General features: G+C 43.7%; 2 protein-coding genes across 3 annotated transcripts; both read left to right on the top strand.

Annotated features, from left to right (window-relative positions):
• The first annotated feature begins 1,418 nt into the window (after positions 1-1,418).
• Positions 1,419-19,422, top strand: gpm6aa (glycoprotein M6Aa). Its single transcript, XM_030396666.1, has 7 exons — positions 1,419-1,748; positions 12,661-12,853; positions 13,247-13,403; positions 14,295-14,448; positions 15,076-15,152; positions 15,837-15,902; positions 17,336-19,422. The coding sequence occupies exons 1-7, from the start codon at positions 1,712-1,714 to the stop codon at positions 17,486-17,488; spliced, it is 837 nt and encodes a 278-aa protein (XP_030252526.1). The 5' UTR covers positions 1,419-1,711; the 3' UTR covers positions 17,489-19,422.
• A 1,167-nt stretch (positions 19,423-20,589) lies between these two features.
• Positions 20,590-26,993, top strand: lrit3a (info leucine-rich repeat, immunoglobulin-like and transmembrane domains 3a). Of its 2 annotated transcripts, none has more exons than XM_030395724.1 (4): positions 20,590-20,864; positions 22,074-22,540; positions 24,726-25,031; positions 25,196-26,993. In XM_030395724.1, exons 1-4 carry the CDS (start codon positions 20,749-20,751, stop codon positions 26,224-26,226), a joined length of 1,920 nt encoding a protein of 639 aa, XP_030251584.1. In that variant the 5' UTR covers positions 20,590-20,748; the 3' UTR covers positions 26,227-26,993. The 2 variants fall into 2 exon arrangements, with proteins under 2 accessions (XP_030251584.1, XP_030251585.1); XM_030395725.1 differs by lacking the exon at positions 20,590-20,864 and adding an exon at positions 21,668-21,922.
• Positions 26,994-27,695: the final 702 nt, after the last annotated feature.

Here is a 27,695-nt window from a genome sequence, read left to right as displayed (position 1 = left end):
ATTTTAACATCAATAAATCATTGCATCCATATTGAAATATAGGCATAATTACCACAAAGAAGATAATCAAGATCATTGTGTGGTTCTACAGATGAAGTTGCGTTGTCAGGGCGACATACGAGAGGCCAACACGGAGGTGAAGGATGAGGAGATATTTCTGTTTCTGCATCAGTAATGCTGCAGGAAGTCACCATCCATTATCTTAACAATAAGGCAGGCAGGCTCTGATGATCTGAACCATCCCTCTAAAAGCAATTCCCATCAATCACAAAGTGGTGTTTTCGATGAACCGATCCATCCCTGTATTATTTACCACATCTTTAAGGCCGAGCGGTCACTGATCACTCTCAGAGCTCTTCACTCACTTCCTTCCTGACTGCTCTCCGGCTCTCTGCCACAGCAGAAGCTCAATTTCCCCACAGGGATCATTAAAGTTTCATCTAATCCACCTGTCGGATCATCCATCCATGAACCCATCTGTCCGTACTCCGAGTCAAGATTTTATTTATACAGCACATTTTACCCCAAAGCAATTTAATGTTCCTCAACGATCTCCTAATTCCTCCCACCGCTCAGTGTGTCAATACATCAGTTATGATGTTTAACCTTTGGCCTTTATCAGCCACCTCCTGAGTTATTACTTCTGTATTCTATCAAATTACGACTCGTGCATTGATTTGTGTGTTTTAGCTGCACTGCTTGCTTGCTCATGACTTTTGCACAACCTTCCAAATTACAAGTCTTCTGTTCAAGTGTAAAAACACTCCCAGGCAATTAACCGATGACTAAATGTGTGCCGCCTAAAATGTAATTTGGGGGCGGGATGCGGAGAAGCAGCGATGCCGTGGCTGTCTAAAGAATTTCATGAAAAACCATAAACTGTAAAACCTTAACCCATCAGAGACCAAATGTTCCTGGAGTTTAAATCTTAAAATCAGTGAACGTGAGCACCGTCTGCGCACACACTGTGCATTTACATGATAAGAGCTCGGTGACGGCTCCTTGGTGATGGTTTAATTGAATCTGTATGACTAATGAGATTAGGAGAATCCCATTTTAAAATCAGATGTCCCCCCCCCCCTCTTTATTTAAGGAGAGGTTGAGTTAATGCAGTAGAGTCAGTGAGGAGGGTGGGGGGCGACGGGCCGAACCATTCTGTCTGAGACACAGGGGTGTTTGTAGTGCGTCTGGCAAGAAATGGTGACCCCCACCCCACCACCCACACCCTCACACTCGAGAACACCCCCCCCTTCTGGACATGGTCCAGTCTGAAGTTCTGGACTCTATTCTGCTTTAGTTCTAAATGTTTCACACACCTGCCGCTCCGGCTGCATGTCCCCTCCCTCCTCCCGTCACACATGCGCTGTCCTGCCCAACAGAGAGACCACCCTCTGCTCCACACAGCCCCCCTCCTCTTCCTCCTCCTCCTCCTCCTCCACCGGGGACCAGGGAGGGTTTTCAGCACTTGCCACAGCAGCTCACTATGGACAGCAGCACAAAGAGCCAGTGATCCTCGCATCGCTCGGACGCTTGACAGAAACCACAGCTGACAGCAGAGACACCAGAGAGAGGAAGAGTGAGACAGGAGAGGGAAGAGAAGCGGAAGTGCTCTGTGGACTACCCATTAAAGAAATAATAATAATAAGGTTTTGAACCTGCAACCCATTTTTTTTTTTAAAATATCTTGTTGCTGTAAAACAGAACCAGCAGGATGGAAGAAGACATGGATGAGGGGCAGACCCAGAAGGGTAAGAAGGTCTTCCTCTGCATGTTTGTGTGGATTTCTTCAGATCTGACAGAGTCTGGATCAGCTGATCTCTGCAGACATGTTAGCCTTTCCCTTTCTGAGCAGGGGAGCAGCTGTTGGTGGTAATTCCTTTGTCCGTGTGAGTGTGAGCACTCCAGCGGAGGGTTGCACGTCTGTGTGTGCTGTCCGGGTCTTCGGAGGGGTGTGAGCCGCCTCAGAGAGGGCTGCGCTGTCTTTGTCTGCCTGATGAGGCTTTCACGCCTGTCGTGACGGCTGAGAGGGGAAACACGAAGAGTGAGGAGCCGAACTCATGAATCCATCAGCGTCTAGGTTCGCTCCTTTGTGTCCAGACAGCGCAGCGTCGGTGCAGGGACAGTGGGGATGCTGTGGTTCCCTCAGGAGGGGGGGCAGTGTTTGCTTTGTGCAGAGTGGAACCACTATTTATAATCACACGACCAGCGTCTTCTCTGCTCTGCATGAATGATTCAGTGTGGATGAGAGAGAGTGTGAGTGCAGGGGCGCACCGTGTTCTGATCCGGTCCAGTTCTGTAGAACACACCTGTGTCTCAGGTGGACCTCATGTGACAGACATGACTTCAAGTGTTTGTGTTTGCGCCCCCTCCTCCTCCTCCTCCTCTCCTCCTCCTCCTCCTCCTCAGGCACACACAGGAGCCCAAACAGTTGCCATGACAGTGACCAAGTGTGATCATCATCTATTCTCTCTTCACCCGCTGATGACATTTCAGTAATGCAGGAATAGTTCAGTGTGTCTGAGAATGTGGGAGAGAGACAGACAGACAGACAGGAAGAGTCCGACTGACAGACACTGAGTAGAAGAAGACACAGCGAGGGGTGAGAGATGGAGGGAAAGGGGGGAGTGACAGAGAATACAGGAGTGAGAGAGTGATGTTCGACTGTATGTCACTGATGCACATCCAGAACCTGAGGAGAGGATCTGTTCTCAGATCAGTAATGGCTCTCTGGGATGTTTGACATATGCTCCCGCCAGCCCAACTGATTCTGATCCAATACTTCTCAGTCGCCATTACTAGGTGTGTACTCAGGCATCGCTGCTCAGAAAGCGAAATCTGTCAGCCTTGGCCACGAACACGAATGCTCAGCCAACTGAAAGATGCAGCCATGCAAGCTGTGCATGCGTCTCTGTGTGGCATGGCCGCTGATTTGGGCCGAGCTGAGGTTTTTGTAAAAGACGAGAATTCATTTGTGCTCCCTCACATGCTGCAGAGCTCCGTGTGACTGAAACTGGCTCGTTGTCACACCTTCTGTTGAGAATATGTCAAAGACTGTAAAATCAGTGCCGGTCAGCGATGAAAGAGACGAACGTAGATGACGCCAGATGATGTCATTGTTTTAAAACTGGAGCAGGGAGAGGAGCTTCATGATAACATGTGAGATGTGTGCAGGGGTAAACAATTATCACACATATCTGGTGTTTATGGCTGATGTTTGCTGTGTCGTTGTACTGTAAACATTCCCACAACTCAAAAAGAGCTTGTTTCAAAAAATGTAATGACTTCTAACAATTCAGTCCTCACAAATTCTGCAGCCGCTCACAGCTCGAATATGGAATCACCTCAAACGTCAGATCTGTTGTTTGAGTGACTTAATGATGATTATTTGTTTTCACCAGCATTATTATTGATGTGATGCATTTCACTGTTACGATGTTTGAATAACCGTGTAGATATAAGTGTGGAGACAACGCAGAGCTCAGTGATGATTGCTAACAGAAGCTTTTTCTGCCTGATGGGAGTGAAAAGTTTTGAGGCCAGCTTAAAGCTCGGGGGTTCACCACACACGACACAGTGAGACGCTTTAAAAGTTAATCCGACAGTTGTAACTCAGTTTATACCTTTTCAGTCCGTCAGTCAGTTCAGTCTGTGACCAGGAGTGTCATAAAAATCTCTTTCTTCCAGATTTACAGCCAGGTTATCACTACAATACGATGACGGCAGAACATTCAGTAGATTTGCTGGTTGATAAAGCGTGACAGGATGTGAGACAGATGTGTTAGAGGAAGGTATCAGGGCTCACTGCTCACCTAACCATGTGGGTCTTTTATCAAACGGCTGACTTGAACACTGTCAGCCTCTTCACTGGTTGTTGAAGACCGATGATTGGAATCATTGCTCTAACGAAGCACGGTCACCCTGTCAGGTTTGGTTTCGTGTCACTTTGATTTAATGCCTTTTAATACTGTATATATCCATCACATAGAGGGAAACTTAAAAGCTGCGACCAGAAAGTTCAGCGCTGAAATCACACACAACAAGTAACACATCGCCAGGGCTTGCGTGAGAACAGCCAAAGTGGCCTCTGTTGATGTGATGTCGGCCAAAAGAAAGCCTCCGTCCATCACAGATCACATCAGAGTTTTGGGCAGAAACAATGAACATTCAAGCGAAAAATCGCTCAGAGCGAAAGATCTCTGAAACACAAGCACTCTGACGACGTCTCCGTGCAGCCCTGACGGTTTTAAAAGCTCGTGAATGTCACGCAGCGTTGTTTACCTGTGAGAGGGCCGCTGTGTTGAGATTTATAGGAGCTTTTATTGCAAACTAGCGACTATATCTACTATTAGAAACGTCAACAGGACATTTTAATAGGCCTATAATGTTGTTGGAGATGATGCTATAGACTGATGCTTCACCTAAATCGACAGCAAACAGGCAGCTCCAACACAAAAGACATGTAGGTGTCAATGAGTGCACTCACAGCACGTTAATGTCCTTCTGTCTTCCTCTTCTGAGGCTGCAAATCTCAGATTATGAGTCAGATGCACCAGGTGGGCGCTCTTCACTTCAGCTGCTAGCCAAATGTAGCAGCGCACACTATGTACCTCGGGGGGGCCGTCAGCGGCAGGGAAGCAAACCAACAGCCCCGCCGTTCAAAAAGCAGGTTTCACTCATGTGAACACATGAGCTGAAATGATTGAAGCTGTGCAGAGAAGTTCTGCGAATGAGCAACTGATGGGGTTGCTTTTTTTTTAAAGAAAATAAACCGAACGGCATTCTGGGGGAGAGTTCACAGAATGGAAAAACTGACAAAGGCACACCTGTTAGCATTTCCCGAGCCAAGAATCCACTCCGCACGGCACCGCCTGTCCTTCTGCTCGATCAGTTTGATCAGGATACGGACTTGGCGAGCTGCTACACAATGAGAAGCTCCATGATATTTTTTTGTCAATCTAAATAAAAACACCTGAGGTTTCTGCCAAATGACATGGCATAAACACAGCAGGCGCAACATAATGCACAATCATCAGACTGTACTTTGCTCTATTTAATAATAGTTTCATGCATCTTGAATTTAAAGCCCTGGGAACAAATCTGCACTGAATCAGAAGAAGCTGCTTTGAATGTGCAGGCTGTGGTCAGACTGGTGGTTTGGAAGTTTACATGGCTGCACGTAACTCTTTAAACAGACATTTATAGGACATTTAATTGCTTATTTCTTAAATATATTATTAATTTGTGTTAGATTTCTCATTACACTCCTTTATTTCAGAGTAGTATCATAGTAAAGAGCTTTCATGGAGTTGGTCTTCTCACTTTAAAGAGCTGCAATCACTAAAATAAATATACTGGCATATGTTTCAGTCCCGTGATGACTTCAGTGCAGTTTCTGAAGCTTTACCACTGTGAAATAATGAGGACAGTGAGCTCTGGTCATGCTGCAGAACAGAACCCGTCTCTCTCTCGCTCTCTCGCTCATTGTTTCTGAATCCTGAGCCGCCTCGGCCCAGAAGAAAGTCGAGGGAGTTCCACCAATTGTTCCCATGAAATGTGTTGGAGCAGCTGGTGGAGAACCTGCCAGAGTTTTCCTTATTGTTCTGTCAGAAATGACTCCTGGGTATAGATGTCGAGATAAGAGATAGCAGATGTTCACAACATGATGATGAAAGTTTGAGAACAGTCCTTGCAATGATGATGATATTGTGATTTTAGGAAAACAATATGCACACTTGAGTGTTTCATGATGCTTAACTGAATCTAACAAAAATAAGTTGTTGTTGTTTTGGCTCATTTCAAAGTTACAGAGCATTAAAACTATAGTTCAAGTATATTAAGACATTTGAAATTGAGTCTGAATACTAAGAATCCATGAGAAAGTGTCTTTGGATGCTGAAAGTAAAGATGTAATCCAGCTGTACAGATTGCTGTCACATCCAGGCACATATATGAAGACAGCCTGTTATTATGTTCTATTATAGAGAAGCTGTGCAGAACTTAAGTCCCGACACCCCTCGGTGCGAGCTGCCTTTAATGTTGGCGATGAAGACATCGCAGCTCATTCCACCGAGCGGCTCGCTCTAACTGTGCAAACTGAAAGCAAACGAACAGCCCTCGTCTCCTCGCCCGAGCTTCTGACATTTGCTCCTCAGTTCCTGGAGTGAACTTGGCACAGACAAAAGACACATCCCTGCTCAGCAGTCACGCAGTCCTGCTCACACTCTTCATCTCTACGTGAGAGAGGAAGAAAGGGAGGAAATCTGTGGCTGAGCTTTTTGGACCTGGCCTGTAACGTCCTCTCTGCCCGGAGGGGTTATCTGTGTAATGTGTCTCATTCACTATTGTCCCACTGAATTTGTTGACATACAGTAAGTGGGTCACGGCTCTGAAGTACCCGGTCTATTCTCAGATTTTGCGCTGCGGTTGACATGGCAACCATACTGGTTGATTAAACATGCGCAGAGGAGATGGGGGGGCGTGCAGGAGCTGAAAAAAACCTGCTCGCTTCAGGGGGAAGGGTGGGCGGGGGGGCTGCACATTAAATATAGGAAAGCAACGAGACTCGTATACGCCCATTACTCTCAGACTGACACAGACGCACCATCCCCCCACCGAGGTCTCTCTCCCTCTTTCTCTTTCTATCTCTCTCTCTCTCCAGGACCAGGCTCTCTGCCACCCCACCCCCATACAAAACTCCTCTGGTAACAAGGAACTAATAACTGCTAACTGAATGCGCAAAAACATGGAGTCTGATTGGATGTGTTGTGGTGCAAGTGAAATCAGCATTCTCCAAGACGTAAAATTAGATTATCACTCTCTCCTCCGTCACCCTCTTCATTTAATTTTGTTCATTTCCTCCACTAACGCAGCATCTTATTAATTTTTCGTCTGCACAAAAAAAAAAAAAACATTCCTCACGACTTCAAACAGAAGAGCGCTGTTTTAATTATGGAGACGCCAACAAAGACGTGCAGCCATTACAGGCCAATACCATCTTTAAAAAGCTATTATTCAGAATCAGCCTGATATTACTTTGATGATTGGAAAATCTGGTGACTGCAAAAATAAGCACTTTCTTTCATTTCTTTTCAATAAGCATATTTCTTTTAAATTAGCAACAGATAAACACGTCTGAAGGAAAAGACAAACGGCAAAAACAAACACGAGGAGAACACAAAGGATGGATCAGATATTTATATCAGTGGTAAAGATCACTCGACTAAAAAACTTTTCGTAGCTACGCGAGTGATATTTTTCGCGTTCACGTTGAGGACTGTTAGCTGCGTTTAATATCAGAAACATTCCTAACCCTGCAGAGTAAACGTGCTCTCTGTAATCCCAGCAGCGCAGGTGTTAACAGCAAATATTATACCGGTGTAAACACGGCCTGCTTCACTTTCTGTCTCTTTGTCTCGCTCACTTTGTTCTGGTGTCTTGACCCAAATGATACACAAAGAGGGATTTCTGAGTTTTAAGTTTGGAGGGGTTATTTCCTCACATTGATAAAGTTCAGTGAAGTTGAGCACACAGCTGTTAAAACCACCGTGAAATACTCAAAAGTCGCGCAGATAATTTGTGCTCTAATCTTAACAGTTCAGTGAGTGAAGTAAACTTTCATACTGGAGTTTTTGAAGGTAAATCTAGAAGATTTTAAACATGCTGGAGTCAAAAACATGCCGTGTTTTCTCCTGTGAACGGAATCCAATCGACCTGGATCAGAACTGCTGAGAGCTGTAAACCAGATACAATACAAATCTTGACATAAGGCAACTAATAAAAGGGTAGAAAATAATTATAATACTGTAATTATCAATATGAACATACAGTATTTGACTCATTAGTGTGTAAAAAAGGGCAGCAAATCCATCATTAATTAACGCCAACTGTCTCCCGGATGTTAAAGTCATTTTCTGTTTGAGTCGCGTCACTTAGCTCGAAGCGTTATTTAAGGATAACCTCATCCCTCATGTGAGTCTTGACTAGGTCAGTGTGTGTGTGTGTGTGTGTGTGTGTGTGTGTGTGTCCTTTGGCTGTTGGATATGACACTAACAGATGGAGGAGAAGTAGGAGGTGGGAGGGGCCTTGGGAGGGGGTCATCCTTTCTCTTTGTATTAGGGAGACGCCTTCTGTTGATTGGACCGCAGTGTTTGGGGTCATGAAGGCTTTCTCCTTTGTTTTTAACAGAAGCTTTTTTGTGTGTAAAGGATAAAATATCTAAAACCTCAGAGTCTCTTTGTTATAAAATTCATTTAGGCTAATCCTCGTGTTGCCAGAGTTTCAATTTTGCCAACAAACGCTCGGTGGGAAGAACGTCCTCGTTGGCTTCGACCGTCAGAGTCTCACACGGAACTAAAAGCATCTGAATGTTCTGCTTAAAAAATCATCATCTATTTTTCAAAAGATTTTTAACCTGATGAACTTTTAAAGCTTTCAGGACGGCCTCCAGCCTATAATGATGTTAATAATTAAAGCAGTTATTGCCGTGACAGCAGTTATGTAAAACAACCAAAACACTAGAACATCCATGTTGCCTTCCGCTTGTCCGATACCAAGAGAGGAGCGAGCGTCTTCATCACTGCTTCTGCTGGTTCGCTTAAATCAGCTTATCCAGCCAATTAGGCCACATTCCCACCCAGACCTGCCGTCTGTCTGCACCTCTGAAGACGAGCAGCAGCACACCTGTGAGCAAGATCAATTCAGAATACTTACAACTCCTCATCAAGCGGGGGATCTTTTATTTTCATCGCAGGTAATGTTGGGCTAAGCAGAGAGCATGAATAATGAATGTGAGAGGCTTGTGCTCTGCTGCGCTGCGCCGCTTCTAAATTATGGATCAAGCATCCAGCAGCTCTCTCCGAGTCAGTTCGCACCACCACTCGCCACTTTTCACCGGCTCCATCTGCAGTCGCTTAAGATCAATGAGGAGTTACAGAGGGGAAATGAGAGGATGTGTGTGTGTGTGGGAGAGGAGGGTGTGTTGGACGCAGCGAGGACGGAGGTTAGGAAGAAAATCAAACAAACGCCATTTCACAATCGCCATGAAGCAATCGTAGCATCAGTCATGTCATCGTGTAACTGTTTTCCTCGAGTCCTAGGAAACAGTTTTTATTGGTTTTAGTGTTAACTTGATGACTTAAATATTAATGATGGATAAAATGAATAATCTGCCCTCACTTCTCTCACTGTGGTCCAGATTCCTTCACCAGCAGCTGATGACAGCAGCAGATAACTGCTGGCTTCTTCAGCCAGCTGTGTCATCAGATGTACTGCTGGCTCTCCGACTCTGTCTGTGATGGTGTTTCTTGATAAGCTGACGTTGAAAAGCCTGTTTCTCATCAGGGCACACTTGTTCACACGACCTCTGAAAAACACTTTGACTCCTCTGGCCACGTTAACGCTGGCTTTCACAGCTGCTGCACGGAAAACACAGGTTTGATTTAAAGACTTTTTGAGGCTTTTCTTGGTGGCTGAGTTGTGCATACATGACTCAGTGTGAGGCATGAGTGCCTTTTTAAAATTGCATTCCTTTAGCACGACCACTCAAGTCGGCTTTATGATAATCAGAGGGCATCTGCTGACATCTGCTGACTTCCTGCAGCAGCCTTCAGTGTGCGGACTTCTGTGAGGTGTAGTTTATGGACATCGCTCTTTCCTAACAACATTGAAAAGTTCTCATGGGCCACATAAAGTGATGCGGCGGGCCAGATTCTGCCCTCAGGCCTAAAGTCTGACGTGTGCACTGTACGAGCTCGGAGGAGTTTCCCCTCCACAAAATTAAAAGCAGGCAATCAATAAAACATCGCTCTTGTTACAGCCGCTCTCTGATGCCTCCCTCTTCATCTTCAGCTGTTTCCATGGAAACAACACTTCCTTTCAGTCCGGGCACTTTGATGACATTATTGTGTTATGACTTTCAAACAATGAAAATTCAAGCTGTGTTAAGCACCGATGACACCTGACTTGATTTGATTGGAGCTGTTGCACACGAGGGAAAAGTAAAATACATTTAACATGAAGATGCCCGCTCCAGTTGGTTTGATCCCCGTGCACAAATGTAAATAATGCAGAGGTAATAAACCTTGATCGAGGCCGAGACATCAATCATTTATATTACTGCTCATCTGCCTTCATGTTAACCACAGGCTCCAAACATCTCCAGCACCAGATTCACCCTGCGTGTCTCAGCTGTGGGTCAGAGAAAAAGTCCTGAAGGTTTCCTCAAAGCTTTTCTAACTTCAGCAAACGAAAGCCGGATCTGACATTAAAGACACAACTTCACTCAACAAACAGGTTAAATCACGTTCTTTGTTTGCTGCTCCATCGCAAACAATAAAGCCATTCTCCACTATTTAACAATTACAGTAGTCACTGTTACACGACTGGACAGTTTGATCTGTCGCTCAGGCTTTAATCGGCCCACTGACCCTGAGCGTGGAGGGTAGAAGTGACTGATCTCCTCTCCGCCTGTCACTGAAGACCGATATATCAATAAGTCCTGTTACTGACGGGGATACAGGATACAGTAACTAGAGATGAGACTGGTGATTTCTAATTAGGACAATCAAAGACAGCCATTGCTGAGTGATTCAAGCAACACATTCTCATTGTTCACTGGAAAATGCCCAAACGTAATCTGCAAAACAACGGACAACATGTGCGGATGAGGCAAGATGTCAAAAAGTAATCATGAAATAAGGATGTGGTGAATTTGTTTGACATTTAATTTGTTGATGCCTCTCAAAACTAAACCTACAGAACATCAGCGTTGTAGAGTTGAAGTTGTTTCCGTCCTGATCATCAGCTCACTGAGGGAGTCGCAGCCACTTAAAACCCGCCGCAGGTTTACAAGCTTCCATGAATGAAGGTGTGAATTGGTGTGAAACCACCTGGCAGTGCACGTCAGATGGCACTGTCAGCATCTGATAGCCCGAAAGGCGACACAGGTGAGGTGTCTCCTGAATTTGATGTCCCTGCGGACGTGGATGTGATGGAGCAGCTCCACAGAAAACACACGTATCAGGACGAGCCTCCTGTTTGGACCACAGAGGCCGTAAACAGTAAGAAGGAGGTCCAACAGACAGTGAACACCTCACGGCTTTGTCTTAAAGCTGTAGCTTCACTGGGCAGAGTCTGAGTGTGAAAAGCTGCTTTTTTGTTTTGGAGACAGCGTACATTCTCACGCAATGTTTTCTGGACAAAAGAGGTTAAAAATAAATCAGAGAGGCAGAATAGAGAGTCCACGGCCGGGTTCTGGATTACATCAGCAAGGATGCGGATGATCTAGGCAAGTCGGGGTGAGGGTCTGAGAAGCACCGAGCGTCTGAGAGCTCAGCACAGCCCAGCAGGCGGACCAGCTACTTGGTATTCCACTCAGGTTTGGATCAGAGTCGGAGGCAGAGAGTTGAGGAGGAGGAGGGGGTGGAGGAGGAGGAGGAGGAGGAGGAGGAGGAGGATTTGCTTTGTAACGCAGGTGAACAAAGCACGATAACAATAAAAGAGATTGGTGCTAAAAACATCCTAGATGAACAATCGCCAAATCTTTTATCGTCTTACAGTGTGAAAATGAAAACCGACTGTGCTGACAAAGAGTCTCTGTTGTGGACGAGGACGGCAGCGTGAATGCAGATGAATTCACTTCGATGCAGCTGATCAAGAGGAGTATTCTGTTTCTATGAACACGATATTACATCTGTAAATCAGCGTGTATTGATTTGGACAATTATGCAAAGGAAGCAGCTCTGCACTGTAACACAGGTCGCAGCCAAGAGTTACAAATTGATTCAGAAAATACTGCAACGCACTGCAGAACCCCATAATGTCCGGTTTTGTTTCCGGGCTTGCAGAGGACGTGAATTCCACCTCTGTAGCTGTGACTCTGAGAAATGACTGACTCAGTCCTCCAAAACACACACAAGAACACACACACAGGCACAGGAGGGAGTCTCATAAATCTTAGCGACTCGTACGGACACATTTGTGTGTGCGAGTGTTTACAGACTCGACTTCTCTGAGAGCAATCTCTACGACAGGAGATTGAAGTCGGAGCCGAGCAGTGATTGGTCACCTTAAGGGCCCCAGGGGACGGGAAGCGGGGGCACAGAAGAATGGGGTCAAAGGTCAGGATCACTATGTAAAAGCTCCGGCTGAGTTTTTAAGCGCTGAGTAAAATGTCAGCATCCTCTGTAGGGCTGAACAGCTGACAGAACGAATATGCTGCACGGACGGGGAAAATGTGAGGTCAGATTACTGCGTGGATAAAGTGGAAGTGGCCATTAAAACATGTTTGTTGCTTTAAATGCTCCCACACTCAGCAGAGAGGAGTGGGCGCCATATAACCGGCAGAGATGAGTACTGTAGTCCAGCTTTGTCAAGTTGTTGGATTTTGCTCCACCATGCGTGCACGTATGCATGACTGCCTCCCAACTGTGGTCTGAATGTTTGAGATTCTCCCAAAATAAATGGCAGTACAGTACAGTGGACCACATGCAAATGCTTCTGCCCACTGGCAAAAAAGTTTTGTTGAATTATTTAAATTTCAGCAGCGGAGAAATTCTCCACTCACGGATTTCCACTCGTCCTGGATTTTTACTTTAAGAAGACGAACTGTCTTTCTTCGTTGTTGACTAATAGTTGATTTTATTTTCATGTGTGTGTTTTCAGGATGCCTCGAGTGCTGCATCAAATGCCTGGGCGGGATCCCGTACCCGTCTCTTATAGCCACCATCTTGCTGTACGCGGGTGTGGCTCTGTTCTGCGGCTGCGGACATGAGGCCCTGTCCGGCACCGTCACCATCCTCCAGAACTACTTCGAGGTGGTGCGGAGCCCTGTGGATGCTCTGGACGTCTTCACCATGTGAGTAGAAAAGCATCACACTGGATTTAACAGTGACTGAATTCTTGAAGGAAATAAATTAATGACCCAGAAGAGGAAATTGGCTATTTGAATACTCACAAGGGAAAACTAGGAATGCACAATATTGGATGTTTTTTTAGCAGCTGATTTTGTCCAATTGCTGATGATGCGTAGACGTTCAAGCTTCAAAATACGACACAACCTACATTTTCCACACTGTGCTGCATCACTAAATGGATTAGATCTTTGGATCAATACTTAATCTGTGTTATCTGCATCACTGAGGCAAAGAGAAGAAAACAACATTACCTGATGACAATCAAATGTTGAATGATCAAAGTTTAACATTGTGTCATCGTGGGTGTTTTCAGTGCTTTTCTGTTCATTCTCCAGGATCGACATCATCAAGTACGTGATCTACGGCATCGCCTCGGCTTTCTTCGTCTACGGCATCCTGCTGATGGTGGAGGGCTTCTTCACGAGCGGAGCCATCAAAGATCTGTACGGAGACTTCAAGATCACCACCTGCGGACGCTGCGTCAGCGCTTGGGTACGACTCACATCTCAGTTTAGATTTTGATCATTGATATAAGAAAATCTAATGCTGTATATGTCCTGAATCACAAACTGAAAATCACACTTCTCATCCTACGTCAGCGGCTGCTTTTATATTGGCTGTTAAACAATTACTGTCACATTGAGCCTGACGCTGCCAGATGTTTTCAACAGCACATACAGAAAAATACAAGATATTATGTCAAATATTATGGATTATTACAGTCACACCAGTCAATTTTGTATGTAGGAAATGAGCAAGTGTCACTAATCAGCCAGCGAAACGTATTGTAATTCTTCAGTACACTAAACGATTTGTGGATTCGCTCGTGTTTTGTGGAGACGATCTTAAAAAAATAATTCTCAAATAGCACACTGTGTCGTTTAAATGATATTAAAAACATCTATCAAAATAATTCTGTTACACTGCCGTCGCTACAATAAAACATTTGGAGCACTTTCACACGGAGCAAAGCAGCCTGCAGCAATCCTAACAAGATTATCTCTGGGATATAATTGCTTAGCAAATCTGAAGCTCCACAGGGAGGCGAAGGAAATGAGCTATGCTGTGGTATTTGTGGTCACCGGGGTCATTAAGTCACTGTATGATAATCCCGCGCCCATGGAAATATCCAAACTGAAATGAGACTGGTCAGCAGAGACGGTCAGGTGGACCCGAAAGGTCACAGGTTCCCTCAAGACCTGCGTGTCCTCTGGAACAAAACCCAAACCCAGTCCGCAGTAGAACTGAGTGATTCACAAGAACAGACAACAGTCAACTCCATCTAACCTGAGAATGGAGAACGTTGAATCTCACATTGATTACAGTGACACTTTTAATTGACACAGCACCTCTCTGCTCTGCGTTCCTCTGTTGCTCCTGCAGTTCATCATGCTGACGTACATCTTCATGCTGGCCTGGCTCGGAGTGACGGCTTTCACCTCCCTGCCCGTCTTCATATACTTCAACATCTGGAATATTTGCCAAAACGCTACAGTGCTGGACGGGACCACGCTCTGCCTGGACCCACGCCAGTATGGTAAGACCGGTCTCTGTTTCTTCACCCGCCCAGCGCAGATCCAGCTGTTCAGCACCTCTCACATCTGTGTGGGACTGCTGACACTGCTGCTTTTATCTTATTGTAAGGTTTATTTGTTCCTACATCGCACAGCAGAATATAAAATCTGACTAAGCTTAACTATAGTCCCTGCAGGGGAATCTGACCATCTATGAAACACGTTTATTCAACGAGCCACTTCAGACGTGAAATCCTGTAAACGACCCAGTTTGGAGGTGATGTTCTCCGTTCTCAGGTTTACGATATGTTTGACTCGCTGTTTCTCTTCACATTACTGTCCTGGTAACTTTAATGATCCAGAATAATGCCGTGTTGAGTCGGGATAGAGGTCCATCAGCATCAGTAGCTTATATGACTGTCTCATTATTTTTAATTAGCGCCACCTCTTTCAGTCCATTAGCCACCGGCAGCTACTTACACTGCCGCAGTGTCAACAACCATTTGTGCAGCCACCATCATATTACAGGCCCATACTCTCATTTAGTCTGTGTTATAATCGTGCAGATGTACGTACGAACCTTTGGCACATCGCTGTTACCTTCACACTTCTTTACATACATGCTCTCTAAGGAAATCACTCTATTTCAGGTCTTGTGCCAATTAACGAGGCAAAAACAGTTTGTGCCGGATCGGAGAAATTCTACAAGATGTGTGAATCCACTGAGGTAAGATCACAGCACCTACGTGTCTGATACATACATGAATGATTACCGTAGAACAATAACATTTATGATGCATGTTATTTCAATGTAAGGAAATCAAACAAGGATTAGAAAACAGGATTGCGAGAAGTTTGACACTTTGAATGTGAACAGCGGAGACGGTTGGGACATTTGGAAATGCTGAACAATCGATACTCATTGAACAGATCTCATGCTGCTCGCCACACGCCACGATGACACAACAAACAAACACACACACACACACACACACACACACACACACACATGCTGCTCCAGAACCAGTCCCTCTGTGCTCCATGTGCCAGAGAGCCATAAATGATCCGTCTCTTTGTCAGTTTGCAGTGTGATGGAACGTAGCGTGGTCACTTACAGTAACGTGTGTTTTACTGCTGTGAATGAAGATCTGAGTGTCACCATGTAAACAGAATCTACGTCCACGAGAACAACAATAAAGGCTTCAAAATGGACCCTAAAACTGATTAAAAATAATATTTGATTTCCATGTTTTCACAAATATTGACCCACACATGTAAAGAATAAGTTGAAGACGTTACTGATGAAACTGTTCACACTCTCGTTGGTTTTTAGAGAAAATTAACTGGATGTTTCTGAGTGCATTTTCCAGCAGAGAGGTGTAATATGTGCTGTGATTTGTTTGTGCTGCAGCTGGACATGACTTTCCACCTGTTCATCTGCGCCCTCGCTGGAGCGGGAGCCGCTGTCATTGCGATGGTGAGACAACAGCGACACGTACACCTCCGACTCTCCAGGGATGAAAAATGAAAACAGAACGAAAAAGTCTTCTAAATCAACCACCGTGTGTGTGTGGCATGTGTCTTCCAACGCAGATGAGATTAGTGCGGTATCTCATGTTCTTCATAAAGGACAGAGTCTGCTCTGGTGTTTGCAGTGAAAATACAGCCAGCAGTGGCAAGGGGGGGGGGGGGGACACTATGGCTGGGTAAATGTCGGTGTTTTGTTGTGGCTGGTCCTTCGCTCTGTTGTGTTTGCCGGTGAGAGAATTGCTGTGGATGGGAGAGAAGGCATTTTGGCGCAGTGAGAAAGGAAGGGTTTGTCTCCCCTCCCTGTTTCTGAGGCGCCAGGCATGTCATGTCGTTGTCATGGAAACAGGGAGAAGAAAGGCTCGGAGATTGTTGCAAACATCACCCGGTAATTTGCGAGGAGCCATTTTCTCGGGAAACAAAGTGTCTGCTAGTCGGGGGATGATGTTGCAAATTGCAGATGGACTCTTTTCCCCCCCTTCATGTACTCCACTTCTCTCTAATTCGAGGCTGTTTGCAGAGAAAATCAATCACAACAGAAACACTGATGCATCCAGATAACAAGAAAAAACTACTTCGAATCCCCAAACACAAAGAAATCCAGTGCAGACTCAGCAGCTGAAAGAAGAAACCAAAATAAAGATGTTTCAGTTTGTGCAGCAGCTGTTTCATCTGCATGTCAGACACAAAGAGCGGTGCAGCTATGAAACCGTCTCTCCCTGTGAGACGAGAAGCCATGTTACAACTTCAGTCATTTTAGCACAATACATTCATTATAACCTTAGCTGCCATGGTAACAAGTCCCAGACTACACTTAGCATTATGCTGCCACCTGCTGGACGGCCAGAGATGTCTTCATTCATTTAAAACGGACAGACTACAGACACAAGCTGCTCACTGCTTTTGATTTTTGCATAAAGATTTAAACATGTGAAACTAATAATAATGTCTACATTATATTTCAATCAGAACCAGTGGGATGTCGTCCATTCTGTGTAGTTTCCCAAGTTATTGTGGATAACCCTATCTATTACATTAATTGTCAACTATTTTGATAAGCGATTAATCAGCTTAAATATGTTTTTAGAGGAAAAAAAGGTCAAAATTTGCAGATTTCAGCTTCTTAAATGTGAATATTTTCTGTTTCTTTACTCCTCTATGACATAACATTTAATATATTTGGGTTGTGGACTAAACAAGACATCTGAGGACGTCATCTTGAGAACATTTGTCACCGTATTCTGACGATCTTTACACCACAAATCCAATCAGTTACTCGAAGAAAACATTCTACAGAGTATTTAACGATGAAAACAATCAGCCCAACACACCACAGATAGTCGATCTTGTGTGATTTTTAATATTTGTATCGATGTCTCACAGATCCACTACTTGATGGTGCTGTCTGCCAACTGGGCCTACGTGAAGGACGCCTGCCGGATGCAGAAGTACGAGGACATCAAGTCGAAGGAGGAGCAGGAGCTCCATGACATCCACTCCACTCGCTCCAAGGAGCGACTCAACGCCTACACATAAAGACCAGCGTGAGGCCTGGCCCTGCCACTCCGGCCTCTCTCCCTGTCTCTCTCTCTCTTCTGTCTTTCTATCTGTCTCTATCTACCATCCCCTCCCGAGGGGGGGCGGATGGCGCCTAGGGCCCTCGCCACTGCTGATGTCACTGGTGCGTCATATGACAATGTGGTCTGTGGGGGGGGGGTGGGGACGTCACACAAACCTCCTCAGTCACAAACAGCATTTCAGATGAAAAAAAAAAAGCCCCTTTACCTCTCTCATGGATGGTGTTCTGATTATCATTATGACATTTATATTATTCTTGATCAACTCGTTTAGTGCTGATAGTAGTTTTAGTGTAGTTTGTAGAATCAGAGGTAGCCGTAGTATTTCAGCTTTTATTTTTTATTTTTACTTTGGACAATTTTCGTATGATTGTTTTAAATTTTTTTTTATTTCTATATGATGCTACGTGTCATTTTTGCTCTCATGCATAATTTATTTTTTCCGCTTATTTCTGAGAAGGTCAACAGGGGCTTACAAGGGTTTTTCAAGCACATTTCTCATGTCGTGTGTCCGGAGATTTCATGTTCAAGAACTATGTACTGTATGTGAACGGGTGGTTAGTTTTGAAAATATTTTAAATCTCACAATGCAACCGTGAAAGCGTCGTAAGCCTTTTGTCATACCAGTATTCCCAGGGATTAAAACCACTTTCACGTGAAAGTAATTCAATCTGTTTTTTCTAGTTGAAGTTCTACATTAGCGAGACAGCACGATAATAAAAAAAAACCAAATCATTAGCGTGAAACAAATATTTGCTAGACGTGCCAAGCCTGTTAAACAGGTAACAATGACTTTGAGAGATATCAAAGACGTGATTAGTAGATTAAAGATAAATTATGGGTTATTTTATTATAATCGTTGCCAATTCAGTGTATTTTAGGACTGTGAATGATTCCATTGTCTTTGAATCACAAGCTACAAAAGCACATGCAAACATGCTTTCATAAGCCCTTTTTTTATTTCTTAACAACTTTATAAATACTAACCTCCTGTTGTTTGCAGAACTCTGCACTGTATATACTGATATATCAAATCATACCTATATGTCCAGCACTAACATTGAAGGACAAAGGTTCACTGTGGGTCGGTCCACTCCGCATCAGTCAGTCTCAACAGAAACCATAATCTCGTGTGTGTGTGTGTGTGTGTGTGTGTGGTGGCACTCCTCGGTGGATTTATCAGATGTGAGAAAACGTGTGTGTCACGGTGACGTTTGTTCATGACAGTAACTGTATTGCTTACACACCCTGATGCCATACGACCACTACGGTGGCCTGTCGGTTCATTACCTGGCAAATTTAGTTTTGTCAGTATTTCCAAAAGCTACTTTCATGCACTTATTTGACCATTTCTGTGCTCTCTCTCTAGATGTAAGCGCATTGGTGTTCAACTCAAAGTTGGATAACTGTACTGTTAGTAAACGACTGTGAATTTAGATGTTTTTCGTGGCATGGACATGCATTAATATAGTCTTATTGACTCAAAAGTTACTTTATTTCACTTCTTTATTTTTACACTTCTGACTGTCTTGCTGGATCAACCCTTTGTTTATATGTGCAGTACTAAACCTCCCACGCTTACCGCGTTATGCTACTGATATTAGAGACTGTAGTCTTTGAGTTGTGTCTATTTAGTTTGTGATGAGCTCTCAACCATGTCTTAAAACTACTACTTGTACCAACATTGCTTACTCTGTAACGATCCGAAAAAATGCTTTCAGCTTCCTCCTCGTATTAGTCTTTTGTATTTTCACTACGAATGCTTAGTAGCAGGCTTTAAATTGAATCTGTTTTGTACATTCATGTGCCAACAGCTTGAAGTGGCTTATTTGACCTGTATGATCAAATTTGCTTGCATTAATAAAAATTCACTTGTGTACTTGTTAATAAATACTTCATGTGTCTCGTGTCCTTTGTGTCGCTGGTTGTATTGTAGGATGTTAAATAGCTACTGTTTCTGAGCTGATATGGACTGTTAGGTGATTTGTGAATTATGTACAAGCAGGTTTAAAGTGCAGAGAAGAAAAAAATATGTTTATCAGAAGGAAATGCATTCAGTAACAACCTCTCACCACTAGATGTCTCCCTCTCCTCCCGGTCTTCCAATTCAATAATTTGCAGCCAGAAATTAGGATTGAATTGTCAACCTTCTCGTGATTAAATCGGTTTGAGTAAAAGGCACTCACACTTAAAATATGAATATGGAAATTGAGCCGATGACCTGAGAACATAAATGAAGACTGAGGTCAAATCCCAAAGTTTTGTTTATATAACCACTTTACAATAAAATGTAAATTATGGGAATTATGTCATCGTCAGTGCCATCAGGATAGAGGACGTTTTAACACCTGAACACATTTTAGTTTACATTCACACTGAATCTTAAGGACGCAAATTACAAGTGGAAAATACTCTAACAACACTTCAGTCATATTAGCTTGGAACATAAACAGTGTGTGCCCGTGTTAAACCAACATGTGCAGAGATATGAAAGGGAAGCAGCACTGTGGAGCTGTCAGCAGCAGACATGTTGAGTTTGGCCCCTTGTCCGAAGCCGCCGGTCCTCCCAGCCAGGTAATAAATCACATACAAGATTACACTTTGCACCTCGGTGCCAGACAGAGCTCGCTCACACATCTTACATATGGCCTCCAGCTCAATAATACATTTAAAGGGAGGTCTTGAAAGTCGGAGGGACTGGTTGACAACAGTGAGCCAAACAGTGGCGAGTATTAAACAGGAAAGCTGTTTAGATAGTGTGAAGTTTTGTTTTTTTTCCAACAATTCATCCAACACAGTCGAGAGCGTGAACTTTCAGCAAAGCTTGGGAGTTAGATTTGAAAAAGCAACTGGTGAGCAAGGCAACTGAATGGATTAACAATGATCACATGAGGGGAATCCTCACCAGAATGAGCTGATTAGCACATGTCCAAATGACGAGTCCTGCCCTGCTGCCTAGCTTGCGTGACCCTGTCAAACCAGAGAAATCCTCCACTAATCCACCCCCTCCCCCCTCCCAGTCAATCTAACAGGTCACCTGTACTGTAATTAGATCCTCAGCCTGCGTACCGTTGTCTCCTATGGACTTTGAAAGCTCTTTTCATTATTCTCCATTTGTTTTTATTGGAGGAATAACTCTTCGGGCGCTCAATGATTCCGGATGTCTTTTCTCCCTGATCTCTTCTCAATGTGAGAACTGTGGGTGCTCTCGGTGAAACCATGCATCGACTTCTCTACGTGCATGTATTCCTCTGCTGCCTCAACATGGCTCACCCCTTCTGTCCAGCCCAGTGCACCTGTGTCTTCCATGGACGCGTCGACGGAGCTGGATCCAGGTAAACTGTATTTAATGGAGCTCTCATTCACACACACACACACACACCTGCCATTAAATTTCATGGCATTTATAACATCTTTAGTTGAAAGGTTGACCTAACCAGGTCATCTTCTCTTTACATTATGGAAGATAAAAAGAGATCTTGTTAAATATTCACCTCAGCTCAGTCTGTGTTTGTGACACAGCTTTTTAAAACAGTCCAACATTCAGAGCACATGGTGCCGGACTCGTACTGAGTCAACGGAGAGTCTAGAGGAGGCGCTTGAAGATAAACTCATATTAACAGAAGTGACATCAAGGTCTTACCAACTCAGCACGGTAAAGTCTGAACATGTACAGTGAAGCTAAAGGTAAATATATCCAAATGCACCATGGTACAATTTGTACAGGTTGTGCTGAGCTGTATGGACATAATCTACATAACCTGGCAGCCAATCCATTTACCCCTGAGGGAAACCTGATGGCCACATGCAGAATCAGTTTTTATGAGCGCTGACCCCCTTTTTGACAATGCAGTCACCAAAATGAGTCCATCATGTCGACGAGTGTGACATGAAGGCGAGACGATGATGAACAGCTGCATCTGAACAATTACTCACAAGTCAGACAGCAGAGAACAGCTGGATGTGTCGGTGGTAAAACAGGGAAAAGGTGACTGCTAAAGATGACATCATACAGGTAGAATGACGCATAATCTGGTAAAGGAATATTAACATTATCATGAGGAAACATTCAGAGCCACTGGAAGCTAAAAGCTATCAGGGTATTTCCTTCCTTTAATCATGTAATGTTAATTAAAGACTTCTACTGAAAGCTATTAAACTTGATGGCTATCGTGTACATTGATTAGTATCTGTGACTATGTTTGGGTCCAGATATTCCGCCTCCTGTCATAGATGTCAATCCACACGATTATCTCACCATTTATGATTACAGTGATTAGCCGTGACCTTGGCATCTGGGAAGAGCCCATCGATGGACTACAGTCAGTCAGAAAAAGCATCCCACAACACAATGAGGAGTGTTGATGGACTGATAAACACAAATTTATACCTCGTAAACTGGTCATTCATCTAAAATACTCATTTGCTGACATCAGCTGCGATTGGAAAAATGGGTTCAACCATTAATGACCCTTTTGTAAAACAGTTTTATCCGACTATTGGTTATACTGAAACTCTTTAACTCATGTATGTTTTACTCTCAGATCTGTGCTCTGCAACGATCCGGACATGCCTGATATACCCGTCAACGTCCCCGTGGATACGGTCAAACTTCGTGTAGAGAAAACGGCTATACGGCGAATTCCAACAGAAGCTTTTTACTACCTGGTGGACCTGCGGTACCTTTGGATTACTTATAATTCCATAAACTCTGTGGATACTGGAAGTTTCTACAACCTCAAAGTGCTCCACGAGCTGAGGCTGGATGGAAATATGATCTCCATATTCCCTTGGGAGTCTCTGAAAGAGATGCCAAAGCTGAGGACACTGGATCTACACAACAACAGACTCACTAACGTTCCCACTGAGGCGATACCCTACCTCCTCAATATTACATACTTGGATCTATCCAGCAACAAACTGGCCACGTTACCCTCTGATCTCATGGATATCTGGCCCCCCTTCAACGGAGCACCCATCTCTACTAATGCTTCCCAGAAAGTTGTGTTAGGTAAGAATAAAAGGTTGTCTGTGGCTCGGTGTTACAGGATAACAGGGCCATGGCAGGACGCTTTTGGGGTTATTTGTAATTATCTTAGGAACTTCTTTCCATCACAGGTTAATCTAGCCAGATATCTGGTTGAGGCAGACCTCACATGTAAGTAACTGCCAGGACACATTTAGATGGGTTTATTGTAAGTAGTGACAACATGGCGCTTAATGTACATTATCAATTTATTGTGCTAATTAACAGTCGGTTATTTAACACACTGCCAAGACAGTGTGTCCGGCGGTTCAGCAGGGAATGTACCCATGCAACTTTATCATATATATATGTATTTATCATATATAGAACAATAGAATATATAAACTATACAGGGTCGCCTCACAGTTAGAAGGTTCTGAGTCCGGATCCTGGTGCCTTTATGTGTGGGGTTCCTCCAGTTATTCCCCGCCATCAGAAACCCGGTGCGTTGGCTGCACGCTGCTTTGGATGTGTTTTAATATAGACAACTAGTTTCACTCCATTTTGGACTGACTGTATTTGAATGTGCTTTTAATTCACTTTAGCCAGAGTAGGACATTTGTCCATTGAACTACTGTCAAAGCTTGAATTCTGAACATGAACTTTCTGTTCATTCCTAAACAAAATGCGTGCTAATTCAACTGAGGTGGATTTACTGCCTTCTGGAAACTTGAATGACAGCTGCTGCTCAAAACAGGAAGAGTCCTAAATAAATGTTACAGGGTTTCTACAGTTCGGTGGGTGGTTTTATAGACAGAGTAGTGTTCCACAGCTTCAGCAATTATGAGCGGACATGTCAGTATAAATGTTTGGATTCTCATAAAAGTCATTGATTAGGGACTGCAACAACACCCACAAATAATAGCTTCCTTAAGAATCAAATACTCTTGTAAGTGCTCAGTACATTTATCACGGAAACATCTTGGACCAGTGTCCTCCTGCTTGTAGCACTGCCCTTCGTTGCTAACAGACAGGTAGGGAGGGGCAGGTAGCGCACATGCAGATTGGAATTGTGAGTTTTTGTTTTAAAGCGGGGCAGAGTGGGTTGGAAAGAGTGACGTCTGCCACTGTTACATGTGTGCGAGCACTAAAAACCTCAGTCACGTCAGGGTCTTACACTTAGACACTCCATTGCATTTAAACTATGTCTCGCATTTTAATCAATATCTTAGTATCTTCTGTCCTGTTCTGATTATTGGGTGCATTTTGACTTCCAGACAATGTGTCATTTTCCATCCGAGTATATATGAGAAGGGAAGTTTATTCACCGTGTCTGTGTTGCAGGGACAGTGGGAGGGATCTTGTTAATAGGCTATATAAGCTAGCTTATCCATGTCTGTGTGCACCTGAAGGAGAAAAAGGATTAGGCGGTAGGAAAAACAGTCCACACTCAGACCACAGCTCCTGCAGCCTTAAACCGTTTCCTGTTGGTATTATGAGAGGAAGTCTCACCCACACTGTTTTTAATTAACTGACAACCATCATAACTAAATTAAAAGTGAAGGTATTTTAAATCACAAACAATAATCTTATCTCATTTTCTCAGTTTGTAAAAAAAGAAAGAAACTGCGTTAAAACATACAACTGCTTCCTTTTGATAAATAATATAAATATATTGATGAATATTGTCCAGCGATCCATCGATGCTAACAGAACGGCTCATCTAAACAGTGTGTGGACACGAACTACAGGAAGGCCAGTGGCAGCTTAGGTGCTTTGCAGCTGTTAAGACAAACTAATCTGGTTAAAGGGCTTATTACTCACCAGTACATGTTCTTACCTATTGTGTGCAGCAGGTGTTTACAGTCTGTAAAGAGGACACATGATAGGGGTTCACTGACACAGCCTGTGAATATCGTTGTGATTATGCCTGAAATGGTGAGAAAGCAGAGAGCTAAATTCAAAGTCGGTTGACAAATACGAATAACTCTGATGATGTGTACAAAGCAGCCCTAGCTACTGTGATTGATTTCTTAATAAGGTTTACTCCTAAAACCATTTCATGGCACTATAATCATTGTGACAGTTTGAAAGTCCTGCTAGAACTAAATGTCAGTCAGTCATTTGTCTTGCCACTTCACTGTAACATTACTGCTATCTATAAGTAGATAATGGTATGAAACTATCAATCAATCAATGACCTTAATGTATCCCATCTTTTCGTCTTCAGGCGTCCAAGACAATCCCTGGTTCTGTGACTGTAAAATCTCCAAGCTGATTGAGCTTTCCAAAATGGCCGACACACCAGTGGTTTTGATGGACCTATTCCTGACCTGCAGCGGACCTGAGAACCTGGCGGGTGTGCTCTTTCAGCAAGCTGAACTTGACAACTGTGTAAAACCGACAGTCATGACTTCGGCGACCAAGATCACGTCTTCTCTGGGCAGTAATGTTCTGCTGCGGTGTGACGCCACAGGGCTGCCAACACCGACTCTCGTCTGGGCAAAGACAGATGGCTCTCCAATCAACAACACAGGTATGACATGGAGGCTCTGAAAGTATAATCAGCTGTAGAAAGCAAAATTCAAATGTATATGTGTGTAGATTGTCATGTGCTAGTGCCACAAGGTCATATTCTATTTAAAAGACTTGCTCAGACTTTATCCATGTTGACGTTCATGTTCTTGTTCCACTCTGCAGTCCAGGAGTCACCTGGGGACGGCATCAGATGGTCCATCATGAGCTTGCATGGAATATTATACAAAGATGCCGGGAACTACAGTTGCAAAGCGAAGAATGTGGCTGGTGGCGCAGAGGCAACCATTTCTGTCTCAATTGCTGGTTCCATCAGTACCACAATCCCTCCTCTGAGCCCTACCATCGTAACTGGACCAACCAGCCAAGACACAACACCTGCTCCCCCAACGGGAACTCCCAACTCACCTACTATCGCTCCGACAGCTCCCCCTAGAACATCAACTCTATCTGCTGTCCCTAAAAGACCGCAAACCAGCCCCAGCACTAATGTACAGAAAGGCCCACCCAAACAAGGGAAAGGCCAGCAGGGAGGAAATGGAAGAAAGCTTGCAGCGGATGAAAAGAGCAAGAAAAGTGATGCCTCGAAGTCTGTCAAAGACCTTAAGATTGTAGAAGAAACAGTGGACACTGCGGTTTTGCTTTGGAAAAAGGAGGGGTTACCTAATGATGCCCCGCTCACAGTGGTGTACTCACCTTATGGTGAGGAGGACATCAAAAGGACGCTGGAGACGAATGCTGGCAGTGGGAAAGTGCTCCTGGAGGGCCTTTCATCTGGAATGAGGTACTCAGTGTGCCTCGTAGCCAAAGGCAGTGCTGCTGGGAAAGATCCGTGTGTTGACTTCTACACACTGGACAATGTGGAGGACGGTGGGCAGAACCAGCTGTTTGTCATCATTAGTGGCATTGCCTGTGCTCTGGTTTTGCCTCTCATTGCACTGTTGCTCTACAAGATTCTCGCTCTGTACTGCAAAGGTCACAGCCCAGGTTTGGACGAAGAGGAGCTTGAAAAAGAGAGCTATGTGAAGTTTGAGACCATTTCAATGAAACAGAGGGCTTTGAACACCCATCCAACAGAGCTCTGGGCACGCAGACCGACCAACGACTCCGAGCGAATGCTGCTGTGCTCCAGGTCGAGCATCGACTCCCAGATGACCTATAAGAGCGACAGCTCCCGGTCTGAGTGGCTCTGCTGACCACAGGATTCCATGGCCTATGCCCAAACGCCATGCAAACACACCATATGAAATACCCTTTATATGCCTTTTATTAAACTGATTAACTATTAACTATGAAATCATTCATAAATCTTTATAAACATTCATTTTAGATTTTTTTTCCCATCATTGGGGCTGAAAAGAAACGGGATGCTGTTTTGAATGGTTGCGATTTGTATTCTGCCTTTTTCATTAAGTATTAATTTATAAAGATTTATATAATGATAAAGAAAAGTGTAGTTGACATTAAAAAACAACATTCCCTTAAGGTTACTGGGGTGTTCAAATACGTTTTGATAAGACACCAATCAGAGCAGTCAGTGACTGATATTTCCTTCATGTCCTTATTTGTTTCGGAGCCTTATCTTTGATAAAGAAGTTTGAATGGTTGCCACGGCAGCACAGCACCTTTGTTGGACTTATATAACGTATCAATAGAACCATACAAAGGGTCACCTGTGAGTGGTGTTTTATGTTATATCGAATGCCAAAGTTTAAGTGTCACACATAAATACGTGGTGTCAAAGAAGACCCATTATCCACTTCCCCTCACATTTACAACATCATTGTTGCTCTTAGCAACAAGCTGATTGTTGCCTTAACGGACCAGAAAGTACTGTCAGTGTGTTTGATAGAATATGGGGGTTGTCTGATAAATATTGCCTGTTTCTATGACTTTGTGTATATTTGTCTATAAGTGGAGTTGTACATTTGTTTGTAATAAACTGAACAATTGTTGAATTCTATTTGTGTGTTGTGTACTCTTGTACCATTGTGTCTGAGTAGACAGACGAACACAGGCCTGATAGGAGAGTCAAATACAAAATTCCACATTTAGAGAAAATGTTGCCAATATATGTGAGATTTACAGATGAGTAAATGTCCTTGCATAAGTGTTTATTTCTAATTATTTAACAGATATCTTCTTATACCACCAAACTGCATACATTTTACATATTTCAAAGAATACCAGTTTTCAGTCATTGGCTCTCAACCTGGGGGTCAGAATACAAACTTTTTTCTTTGGGTTCAAATCAAAAAGGTAAATGTCTATGTCATAAGCCACAACCAGAAACAGCATCTTCCTCCCTGGCATTATATGTTATCAGTGTTGGGGAAGCTACTTTGCAAGTGTAGCTTGTAAAACTACATGTAGTTCAGCCTAGCAGCAGTTTGAACAAACTACATTTCTACCCCTGGAGAAATGTAGTTTGTAAAACAACCTCTTAAAAAATTAGCTTTAGCAACTACTTATATTCATTATACTCATTTATATCAGCGTTAAATAAATCAACATGTGGTGTATGTGAAACAAAATATAATAGCCTACAAAAAATTTAAAGAAAGAACAAAAGCTGACATGTTTGGTCAACATCACAGGAGCTTCAGAGGTTAGATGTCAGGGCAGAATCGCCTGTTGACACGACACATTTCAAAGTTTTTATCAG

Source organism: Sparus aurata, chromosome 18 (assembly GCF_900880675.1).
Source record: "Sparus aurata chromosome 18, fSpaAur1.1, whole genome shotgun sequence".
NCBI lineage: Eukaryota > Metazoa > Chordata > Actinopteri > Spariformes > Sparidae > Sparus > Sparus aurata.
Note: the sequence above shows the minus strand (reverse complement) of the source record. Positions and strands in the feature narration are given on the sequence as shown.

Excerpts from the sequence above, each read along its gene's own strand:
- gpm6aa (XM_030396666.1), top strand. The coding sequence starts at position 1,712 with ATGGAAGAAGACATGGATGAGGGGCAGACCCAGAAGG. Across the intron at positions 1,749-12,660 it reads TGAGGGGCAGACCCAGAAGG|GATGCCTCGAGTGCTGCATC; the intron begins GTAAGAAGGTCT and ends GTGTGTTTTCAG. Across the intron at positions 15,153-15,836 it reads AGATGTGTGAATCCACTGAG|CTGGACATGACTTTCCACCT; the intron begins GTAAGATCACAG and ends TTTGTGCTGCAG.
- lrit3a (XM_030395724.1), top strand. The coding sequence starts at position 20,749 with ATGCATCGACTTCTCTACGTGCATGTATTCCTCTGCTGCCTCAACATG. Across the intron at positions 20,865-22,073 it reads GTCGACGGAGCTGGATCCAG|ATCTGTGCTCTGCAACGATC; the intron begins GTAAACTGTATT and ends TTTTACTCTCAG. Across the intron at positions 22,541-24,725 it reads TTCCCAGAAAGTTGTGTTAG|GCGTCCAAGACAATCCCTGG; the intron begins GTAAGAATAAAA and ends TTTCGTCTTCAG.